Source organism: Monodelphis domestica, chromosome 4 (genome assembly GCF_027887165.1).
Source record: "Monodelphis domestica isolate mMonDom1 chromosome 4, mMonDom1.pri, whole genome shotgun sequence".
In the NCBI taxonomy this organism is placed as follows: Eukaryota; Metazoa; Chordata; class Mammalia; order Didelphimorphia; family Didelphidae; genus Monodelphis; species Monodelphis domestica.
In genome coordinates this window covers 218,339,562-218,351,677 of record NC_077230.1, presented here as the reverse complement: position 1 = coordinate 218,351,677, position 12,116 = coordinate 218,339,562, and the positions used below count along the sequence as shown (strand labels likewise).

Below are 12,116 nucleotides of genomic sequence, written 5' to 3'. Positions count from 1 at the left end.
CATACAACCTTCATTCTCTCTGTATTCTGGACATTTTGAGCCTTTGAAGACAAATGGTGCCTGATCTGGGCCTTTTGGGTCTTTAATTTTTCCTTGAGAGTGGTTAATGTTTTTTCTAGTTCTGTCACTTTCTGTCGCAACTCTCTGTTGGTCCTGGATACTTCCACTGATCTGCAGTTGGCATCATCAAGGGCTTTCCTCAGCTGTAGGGCATAGATAAAACCATTAGAATACTTTCACCTTCCATTTCAGTTATATAAGCTTATATTAATAACTTCATAGTTTTTCTTTCTCTTATATTCTTATTTAGCAGGAAAGTTGGATGCCTTACTATGTCATGGAGATTTCTCTGGATGGTTGAAGGCTATAGAGCACAAGATCTGTGAAGTCTCATGCCAAACTAGAAAGGCTTCAGGAATAAATCCAGTAACTACAAGAGGGTCATCACTGGATTGATTTCTGGGGGATGAAGTTTTAAACCTTGATAAATATGGAAGATTATTAAGATGTATGGGGGTTGTATAATCTATGTTGGTAGAAGTAGTTACTACTGATGAAATCACAGATCACTGGCGTGCTGAAGCATTTACTCTGACTCTCAGAAATTAGCCATGAGTCTAACTCAAAAGTCTCCCAGAAGGGAAGTTCTGAAAATAATTCAGTTGTTGTTTGTAGTTTGAAAAGGCACACCCAATTACCAGCAGCAACTGCTTATGTTTAATTCATGGAGACAGTGTTAAAAATAAGAGGGTCTTATTCTTATATACAGGAATTACAGCACAAACTGTGTGAACTCCATGAATCCAGAACTGCAGTACAAGCCAGACCACTAGACTTTTCACTTCACGACCTGAACCCAGGAGACAAGGTGTATATTAAGCATTTCCAGCGTACTGGAGCAACTCAGCCTTCATGGGAAGGACCATTCCAAATACTGTCGACTACTCCAATGTCTATAAAGATTGGAGAGAAGGACTCTTGAATTCATTGCTCACATGTAAAGAGAGCATCTTCTGTTGAGACTGATTGACTGTATCCTATCACATGCATTGAAGGTAATAATCCATTGACAAGTGGATGTTGTGTTTTGAGAACACATTGAATTCCTGATTTTTTTCTTTTTCCCTTATTTTTTATTATTGCTTTTCTTTTATTTCAATTAGAATATTTTATTTTTCCCCCTTTCCTCATTTCTTGTACTAAAGATACATACAATTAAATATTTTCTCTCTCTCTATAGTAATATAAGTTTAATATATATACATATATGTGTGTGTGTGTGTGTGTGTGTGTGTGTGCTATAATATCAATACATATCCCAAAGTTTTAAACTGTGGGAACCTGCCATTTATTGATAAAATGTTATGGGACTATGATTAATGTTTGTGTCTGATTCCAGGAAATGGGATAAAAATAAGAAGCACAGACTTAACCTGAATAGTGCCAAAAGAGCACACAGGAAATACTAATGTGGGCTTGAGGTTGCGACGCTTGACATATATTAAGTCATAGGATTTCCTTGTATCTGCACCCTTTGTGAAATACTCATACAAGTACCAAAATTGACTATCATGCTGGTTCCCTATGTCCCTGGGAACAAAAAAAATCAGACTAGGGAATGACGCTTCCCTATCAAAATAGAATTCTAGTTCCTTTCCTTCTTATAGTATGGCAACTTCCTGTAGTCTTGGCTGCAAATGGGTAAGTGAAATATTATGCATTCTTTCTTACAGACTTGTGGGGTAGAAATTACTTTAAATTGGACCTGTACAAGGGCCTATTATGAATTTATTCTTGCTTACTCAACATTTTATATACATAGATTTTGGTATTTTGATTCTGATTTTGAATTTTTTTCCCTTCCATTTCTCCCAAAAGTTTAACTTTCTTCCATATTTTTCCCTTTATATATTTTTTGTTTTGTTTTTTGTTTGTTTTGTTTTTATTGTTTTTGAATTCTTTTAATAACTGACTCATACACCCCCATAACTCAACAATACATCCTGAGCTGAACTGAATTTTTTTAATACCCACTTCAAGGAGGGATTGTATTTTAATAAAAATCCAAGATTTTGAAAAGTTTTTTTTGTTTGAGAAAGATCTTCAAGGAAGAAGCTTGCTAACTCCTAAATCCAGAGAATGAACTTTTGCAGAAAGATGCCAGAAAACCTACATTACATCAAAATCAAGAATGAACCTTGGGGTTTGGTTGATTGAACATTTATTTTGAATGTATATTCTTATGCCAAAGGGGACTGCCCCCTAATTGGCTTTTGTCAATGCGCCAGCAAAACATTGGTTTTGTTGTCTGTCTGTCTGTCTTTCTCTCTCTCTGTCTCTGTCTCTGTCTCTGTTTCTCTCTCTCTGTCTCTCTGTCTCTCTCTCCCCTATTTCCCCCTTATCTCTAACTATTGTAATTTCATAGCTGGTATGATTACCAGACCCATCGGAGAGACTAGTCTTCCTCGGACCTCAGGGGGATGATTGTGAATTTTAAAACTATTCCACCCTAATTAGACCATTCTTTAGAAGATCTGATTTAACTATTTCTTGATCAACAACAATGGTGATACTTGGAATAACAGAATCAGATCTTAGAAACTCTACATTCTCCACCCTTCTTAGTTTAACAGGATTAGGAAGGTCTGCATCAAACTCAAGATTTAATTATCTGGGGAAATGGCCTTCAACAGACATGTGCAATAAAAAAGGAGCTGTCCTAAGTCAAGCTAAGTCATCATTGGTACAGATGAGACACAGGAAAGTGATGTAAAACTGTCTATATAAGGCACATCACTTCCTCTCTCTTGCTCTTTCCCGGGAGAGAAGACTCTGGCTGGCAGCGTGCTAGGCATTCCGACATCTTGGCATGGTGGTGGCTATTGTCTGAGTTTGGTGGTGAATTTTGCCCTGGAGCTTATTTCAGGTTTGGGTATCTTAGCTGAGCCCCTTTGGAGGTCAGGCTGATTCTTTCCTCCTTCATACTCCAAAACCTTATCTCCTAGTCTCCCCGCTCGGTACCAGCCAGGAGGGAGTGGGTGGGGAGAAAACCAACTCCTTTCCTTCTTCCTTCTCCTTAATCTCCTCCACTACCAATTAAAACAACATAAAATTTCCAGCTGACTTGGTTTTTTTAATTAGGATTTTATAAATTAAATCCTTGGTGACAAAAATAATTATTATATTCAGTCTCAGCCATGATTTTACCCTTTACAATACATTATCTACCTTTGAATTCAAGACATTATGGAAACCTTTGAAGATAAATGATACTCTTCTGGGATTGTTGACTTTTTAATTTGTCCTTGTCACTAGTTAATATTATTTCTAGCCCTGCTGTGTCTACTGAAGGTGTCTGTTGGCTCATACAATTCCCAAATCAAAGGATCCTTTTTCCTTTGTTGAACAAAGGATAACCAAAAAGGACATGACAATCATATTTTGTTTACTCCAATAGAGACAATTAGTCCTGTATTCTCAAAACGAAGTTACAGTTCTGTATCTCTATGTAAAGGACATTTTCACTTGACATGTACCACAATCATATCAAAACTTAAAATTATCTAATTATAGGGGACATTGATCAAAGTAGTTCTTGATGATAATCAAGGGTTGGAACCTTTATTTGGGGCTTTTGATAGCATTTCATAAAGAGTATGGATATGCTCCTTGCTATACACTGGAGAATAGGTTTCACTGATGGGATTTTCCAAGAGACTGGACCAACTGTTTTGGGAAAAACCATTCCCTTGAACTGACCAATGAGATGGCACTTAGAGGCCCTTTTGGCCCATTCTTTTTGGAGAGATAGAATGATCACATTAGAACCAAGAGTGAAACCTATGAAGGCCACCTTGGTGCAAAAGGACACAGATGCTGCAAGGGCTCATTGGTATGACATAGAGGAGAGTTCTTGGATAATGCAAAATTCCTAGCCCAAGACTTGAAAATACAATGAAGTAACTGACCAACCATTAGGAAGCTTATGGTCAAGTGGTGAGATACTGGGGGTTTTCCCTTGAGAATTCCTAAGATCAAGAGTCCTAAAATGATCTCCTAATCAGAAAAGGGGGATTTCCTCAGAAGCATCTAACAGAATCTAACTTTTCATGAGTGATGGAATATTTCTTGGGGTGCACTAGTCTTGTAAATACTGTTGAGAATGATGTTCAAAGTTCAAAATTTGAGTATCTGGCCTTCTATTGAGAGAAGAACTTAAGAATAGCATACATGGCCCCTAGAATAAAAAGAAGTAAAGCCAGGACATGGGAATGAAAAGGATTTGGATACTGCCCTATTATAATTGTGTTTTCAGACTGTGCAGGTCTAATAGGAAAGGGATTGTCTGTCCATTAATTCCAGGTGCATTTCCTTTCCAGAGTGATGCTAAATCCTTAAAGTAGAAAAATAAGGCTGGATGTCTGTATAGGTTTTTCTGTGGGGGTGAAAATGGAATGCGCCAGAAGGTTGGAGTGTTTTTTGTCCAGGAATCTGATGAATTTCACTGGGAGGGTAATCCAAACCAGGGGGCACTGCTATTAGTCTGAGGGGCCCTATAGACATCCCTAAGTAAAGGGCAACTCATGGATATATAAGGGGGCTGCCCTCTAGCAACATCAAATTTTCCTTTTTGTGAATCAGGAGAACTTTAAGACCTTGGTGGAAAGTAAGAATCAATGAAACAGGAGATCCATATTGTTTTTGTGCTTTCCAGGGAAAAGAATTATATTTGATAACTGCACCTTCTAAATGCATTTGCTAAATTGAGTACTAGTAAAGTTATTAGCCCTTATGAAAACCAAGACACATTCCATATTCTGAAATATTCCAAAAGCTTGAGGAGAAGGACTACAAAGCAAAAAAGATAGGAATTTTGATTAAAAATACATGAAACTGGAAAAAATTATATCAGATATTTCTGTTATTTTTCATCCTTTTGCCTTTGAAAGCTCAAAACCCTGAAATTAGTCTTTGACCTTTCTTTCTCTTTTGTTCTATAAATCCATTTTAGTCATCAATTTAAATTATTTTTCTACTGAAATATCCAAGTTGACCTTTCACTATCTGAACACTCTCTACTTTAATCCAGGCCCCAATTAATCTCATGAGAAGATAATTCAATAGTTTCCCTACCAATAGTCTTTTCCATTTCTCTCTAGCCTACACATTAGTATCAGATTTAATTTCCATGAGTCTGTGATCTCAGTGGCACTGATATCCCATCCAAAGCTTCATATCAAAACACATTCACACCTTTTTATCCTGTGATTCTTTCCCCCCCCCTTTTCCTTAAAAAAAAAAAACAAAAAAAACACTTTATCTTCTGCCTTAGAATCAAAACTGTGTATTGGTTCTAAGGCAGAAGAGTGGTAAGGGCTAGGCAATGGGGATTAAGTGACTTGCCCAGGGTCACACAGCTGAGAAGTGTCTGAGGCCAGATTTAAAACCAGGACCTCCTATCTCTAGGCCTGGCTCTTAATCCACTGAGTCACCTAGATGCCCCCATCCAGTGTGATTCTTGTCTGTTGGCATACATTCTCCTTATAGAAAGAATCCCAACATATTGGAATCTCTTCTGTAGATTTTAAAATATTCTGTTGGTACCAGTGGGTCCATGGACTGTCCATTTGCTATCTTCTTCCCTCAGTATATAATCAGCCTACTTCCTTTCTATTTATACATTATTTGGATAACCTTTATCCAAGTGGAATACCACTTATTGTGCCCAACTATTATTGTGCTCAATGGAACACAGTAAAGTAGAATCACAGAATTTGAGTTCTGGAAAAAATTTCAAAGGCCATCTAGTCCAATCAAACATGTGAATACAATTCCCACTAGAACAAACCTGACAAGAGGTCATCTGACCTCTCTGTTCAAAAGACCTTTAAGAAGGGGGAGCTTACCATTTCCCTTTTTTTCACGTTCAATTTTATTTTCTATTTTGAATTTTCTCCCTCCCAACTCCTTCCTTCCCTACCCATGGAGAAGGCAAGAAAAATAAAACCCATTACATACACACACACACACACATATATCTATATCTATATCTATATATGTATATGTATGATCCAACACAACAAATTCCTATATTAGTAATGTTCAAAAAGAAAGAAAATAAAATAAGCTTCAATTGTCACCCTGAGTCCATCAGTTTTCTATCTTGAGGAAGATAGCATGAGTTCTTTGAAACTGTAGTAGGGTATTGTATTGAAAGATTTCCTAAAGCTTTCAAAGTTGTTTATCTTTATAATATTGTTGTTATTGTATGAATTATTCTCCTAGTTATATTCATTTGAATCAGTTTATACAAGTCTTCCCAGACTCTTCTGATATCATTCTCCTTCACAATCTTTTATAGTAAAAAAACATTTCATCACTTTCATATACTATAATTTGTTTGGCTACTTTCCAATTGATGGGTACCCTTTTGGTTTCCAATTCTTTGGTACCACAAAAAGATCTGCTATGAATATTTTTCTATATATGAATCTTTTCTTTTTTGGTACAATTTGGGGGGCACAGAAATAGTAATGGCATTATTGGGAACCTAGTATCAAATTGTTTTGATGATTGTGATTTGTTTTTGTAGTATAGCTTGAGATCTGGTATTGCTAGGCCTCCTCTTCCATTTTTTTTCACTAATTTTTTTTATATTTCTGACCTTTTATTCCTCTAGATGAATTCTGTGACTATTTTTTATAACTCTAAAAAGTAATAACTTGATAGTTTGATTGGTGTAGCACTGAATAAGTAAATTAATTTGGGTAGTATTGTCATTTCTATTCTATTGGCTCAGCCTACTTATGAGCAATTAATATCTCTCCAATTATTTAGAATATTTTGTAATTATGTTTATATAGTTCTTGTGTGTGTATTGGCAGGTAGAATCCCAAGTATTTTATCCTGTCTGTAGTCATTTTACATGAAATTTCTCTTTCTGTTGCTTCCTACTGAATACTATTGGTAACATAGAGAAATGATCATGACTTGAGTTAGAATAGCAATGCATTCCTTTTGGACATCTGTAATAGGATGATTTTCTGACAAGATGAACTTGACCTCTTTGCAACTTCTCCCCATTGTTCCTTCCTTCCAGAGTCACATAGAACAAGTCTAAACACTCCTCCAAATGACAGACCTTCAAGTACTTAAAGAAGCTATGTTAACCTCCTTCTACCAAATCTCTTTTCTAAGTTAGGCATGCTCAGATGATTCTCATAGAACTTAAACTGACTGTACTTCTCTGGACATTCTGTAGCTTAGGTCCATCTTAAGCTGCAGCACCTAGAATTGTACATGATAGCCTAGACAAGGCTTGATCAGGGCAGAATACAATGGGGCTATGAGCTCCCTATTCCAATCTTCCAACCAGTTCTGAATGTATTTAATTGCTTCATTGTGGTCTATATTTCTCCATCTTTATCAAAAGCTTTACTAAAATATTTATAATATTAACATATACATAGCATTTTAATCATCTAAATTAGTGAAAAATAAAGGAAATGAAGTTAATCTGGAATGAACTATTTTAATGAGGTCATGCCAATGTGTAATCATTACATCTTTCAAGTTATTCATCGTTTTAATGATTCATTCTAGAAATTTCCCAGGAAGTCAGGTCAGGTCCAATAGTTTACCAACTGTTGTTGTTTTTTTAATCAGTTTTCTCTTCTCCGATTCTGTGGGATCTCTTCTGGTTTTCACAATCATTCACCTATGTCTGATAGGGGCTCAACTATCACATCAGCCCATTTTTATTTTTAGCCCCCAACAATGGACTCCATCTGAAGCAGGTGACTTGAATTTGTTTTACTATCTCCTGACTTATCTTGGGCATTGACATTCTTTTAGTAATTTCTGTTCTATTGTTTCTAGTGCAGAAGCCATCATCTTCCTCAACTGAGAAAACAGAAGCAAAATAAGAATTAAATGCCTCTGCTTCCTCTTTCTTGTCAGTTACCATACATTACTCCACTTAATCTCTCCTTAGATCTTTTTTCTCTCTTAAAGTAGTTTAAAAACTCAGCTCATTCTTAACTTACTTAACTTTACTGCTCTGAACAGTATTTTATAGGATCTTAGAGTCATTTGTACATTGCCTTTTAAAATTATTTGTCTCTTAGGACAAATTCCATTTTTACTTCTCATTTGAAGGGCCTCTGTTTTCAGATTTTCATTTTTGAGCATCTTCTCTACCTTTAGGTTAACTCCTCCTGTAACATTTTAATGTATTATTGTCTTAGTTCTATTTCCTTTGATTCCTTTGAAATCTGCATTACCAAAATCTAGTGTGCATGTCCTACCATGCCTAGATTTCCTCTACTTCTATAGCACAAACTCTAGGAAGGACTGGTCATTTCCCATCTTGCCAATGAGAATCAGATGCAGGATAGAATTTCTCTTTGTTGGTTCCACTTTCTTTTGAAGGATGAAATTATCATTATAGCACATCAAGAAGTTATTATCTGTTTTGCGTGTGTGTGTGTGTGTATGTGTGTGTGTGTAAGATACATACATACATATATATATATATATATATGGGGGGTAAAGACAGAAAGACAGAAACAGAGAGACAGAGAGACACATGGAAACACACTGAGAGAGAGAGAGAGAGACAGAGACAGAGACAGAGACAGAGACAGAGACAGAGAGACAGAGAGAGAGAGACAGAGAGAGAGAGACAGAGAGAGAGAAAGAGAGAGAGAGAGAGAGAGAGAGAGAGAGAGAGAGGGAGGGAGAGAGAGAGAGAGAGAGAGAGAGAGAGAGAGAGAGAGAGAGAGAGAGAGAGAGAGAGAGACAGAGACAGAGAGACAGAGACAGAGACAGAGACAGAGAGACAGAGACAGAGACAGAGAGAGAGAGAGGGAGGGAGAGAGAGAGAGAGAGAGAGAGAGAGACAGAGAGACAGAGACAGAGACAGAGACAGAGAGACAGAGACAGAGACAGAGAGAGAGAGAGAGCACTCTAGAAGATGCCTAGATTTGAAATCTGCCTTTATGCAGATTTCATGGCAATGAAAGGCAATGAAAATGCCTTTATGCCAAGATTTCTTCTACAGAAAGAAGAAATAATTTCAGAGTGAATTTATTTCTTCTTTCTGTAGAAGAAATCTAATAACAAGATCACTTCTGTTTTTCCTTTCTTTGACTTTAACCCAAGGCATTCCATTGAGCTTTTCTCCTCTGGTTCCTTGGTTCCTTGACTTCTGTATACTTTCTTATTATATAATGTTACCTTTTCTCCTTTATTTATCCTTTTTATTTTGAATATGATGTAGCTATCCAGAGCATAGTTATCATGAGTTTCATCCCACCAAGTTTCAATGATGTTTATGAAGTTAAATTTACTAGTCCTTTGTGTTTCCTAAACTTTAGGTACTCCATGCAGATATTTGACATCACTGGCTTTACTAATGGTCATTCTTGGAGATTTTGTCTCCTCTGAACTTCTGGCATTTCAACTGCTTTTCTTCTTCCTTCATTGGAGCTACTTTATGGTATGTAGTTTGGGGGATATATGTAAGCAATCTTGTCCTTTTCCCTACCCTTTTTAGTTTAAAGCCCTTTTGTTTGGATTTGCAAGGCACCTAGCAAATATAATCTTACCAGCCCTTGTTAGGTATATGTTATCTCTGGACAGGAACCTGTTATTTCTATATTTTCAGCCATGGTCCAAATTCTTTTCTGAGACATCGTCCTCTTAGTCAGCTGTTCACTTACCAAATTATTTTTTCTTTTCTGTATCTCCTCCAACCGTGAGGAAAACACAACCTGTGCCCATGAATTCTTTAACTCCTTCCTCAAGATTTCATCATTCAAAAATCATTGGACCAAGTGGCAGGATAATATCTGCAGCTAATATTAGTATTATTATGTCACGTCTAGTTATGCCCACCATGAGAATATCCATTGCACTTTAGGTCTCTCAGAATGTTGATTCTTGGGGAAGTGTGGTGGTCCAGGATTTGAAGCCATATAGCATTGCCAGAATCTCTAAGCAATTTTCCAAATACAATCCAACCCATCTGCTTCCTCTGATTGAATTCTTGGCCCAGCTGATATGTAATTCATGACCAAGATACACACATACACACACACGCATATAACATATAGAGCTGGACTAACTCAAAGGGCTACCTATCTAGTTGCATGTCATAATCCAGATGATCAGTATTCTTTATTTTGTGGATTGTAAGGCCAATTTATTTTTAGTTGTTGTGGATCTAATTGAGGACTACTATAATAATCTTGGAATTAATGTATTTAGCACAACAGTAAATAGAAGCATTTGCTTTACTTTGAATTCTTTCGTCACTTTACTTCTTTTTGAAGCAAGTCTCTTAGAATGAATTTTTAGTAATTTTCCTTTTCAAGGATTCTTTTTTATTAATTGCAATCAATCAGTATTTGACCAGAATTTACTATATCAGGTACTGATGGTCTGCTTTGATTTGTTGCACATATATTTAGTGCTTGATAAATGTTGGTCTAATTAACTGAATTAGAAAGGTAATTTCATTTACATAAACAGAAAGTCTCTTTATCACACTTGATAACCAATGTAATAGGAAATATTTTTGCACACTGGTGGTTTTTAATTTGAAGCATTAGGCAGATCACTTTTTTTCTTTAGTGCCTACTGCCATTGTATGAAGAACAAAGAGTCTATTTAACAACACCTGGCTATCTAGAAAGGAGATTAGAATACTGAAGAGATGGGGAGCAGAAGAAACTATTAGTCTTGGAACTTTTAGTAGGTCTCTTTTTGAGGGATTTAGAGAAAGAGAGAGAGAGAGAGAGAGAGAGAGAGAGAGAGAGAGAGAGAGAGAGAGAGAGAGAGAGAGAGAGAGAGAGAGAGAGAGACTAGCTTTTCATAACCTTATATCTTACCTCATTTATTTCCCGGTGTGCAGCTTTCCTGGCAGTGTCTCTCTCAGACTGAAACTGTTTTTTCAAAGAATCTATACGTTCAGCATTCATCTCAGCTTGCATTTTGGATTCCTCAGCTACCTGTTCCCTATTTTTTTTGAAGGGAGGAAGGTTTATGAATCATCTTTATAAATGTATCTTAGTTAAGTTTATTAAAGAAAAACTCATACAAAAGTGAACAATACCTATTCCCAGAAAGATTATGGGAATAGAATCCCTATTCTAAAACAAAAATAGAATCAAAGAATTAGAAGAGAGTTCAGTCATCATTTATCCCATCCCACTAAGGAATCCCCAAAGTGGCCATAGTCTCCACTTGAATGTCTAAGGGTGATCTTAATACTTTCTGAGGCAATTCCTTCTACTTGATGGCTCTTCAGTTAGGAATTTTGTCCTTACATTAAAATCTGATTCTCTGTCACTTCTACCCAGTCTGCTTCTGCCCTTTGGGTCCAAGAAGAATACATCTAATCCCTCTTCCAAATGACAACACTTCTAACATGAAGACATTAAAGGTAAGAAGACTGGAAGATAGTAGGGAGCTAGATTATGAAGGGCACTAAATGACAAACAAAGCATTTTGTATTTGATCCTGAAGGCCATAAGGAGCCACTTGAGTCTATTGAGTGGAGTGTGTGTAACATGATAAGACCTGCACTTTAGGAAAATCATGTAGTGGCTGAAAAGAGGAAGAATTGGAGTGGAGAAGAGGCTTGATCCATTAGCATCCTATTGCAGAAATGAAGGCATGAGGAGATGAGGGCCTTTCTGGAGTAGTGGCAGTGTCAGAGGAGAGAAAGGATGTATTCAGGAGATATTGTAAAGTGAAATCAACAGTCCTTGGCTACAGATTGGATATAGGGCTTCAAAGATAGGGAAGGTCTGAGAATGACAACTAGCCTGAGAGCCCCAGGGACAGGGAAAATGTTGCCCTCTACAGTAAGAGGGAAGGTCAGGGGGAGAATTTAAGGGAAAAGATAATGAGTTCTGTTTTGGACATACTGAGTTTAAAATGTCTCCTATATATCCAATTAAAAGGTAGTTGGAAATGCAAGACTGGAGGCCAGCAGACAGTCTGTGGCAAGATGGGTAAGATCTGAGATCTGGTAGCTGATGAGATTCCCAAGGGAATTAGTACAGAGAGAGAAGCAAAGAGGACTATGGATAGTCCTGGGGAACACCTTA

General features: G+C 36.8%; 1 protein-coding gene across 6 annotated transcripts in view; it reads right to left on the bottom strand.

Annotated features, from left to right (window-relative positions):
- CCDC150 (coiled-coil domain containing 150) overlaps positions 1-12,116 on the bottom strand; it is a 120,739-nt gene that overhangs the window by 17,095 nt on the left and 91,528 nt on the right. For all 6 annotated transcript variants that reach the window (XM_056794141.1, XM_056794139.1, XM_056794142.1 and 3 more), the window contains 2 exons: positions 10,893-11,019; positions 9-203 (listed from right to left, as the gene is read on the bottom strand). In XM_056794141.1, coding sequence (XP_056650119.1) covers positions 9-203; positions 10,893-11,019 — 322 coding nt within the window. The remainder of the gene's footprint in view (positions 1-8; positions 204-10,892; positions 11,020-12,116) is intronic.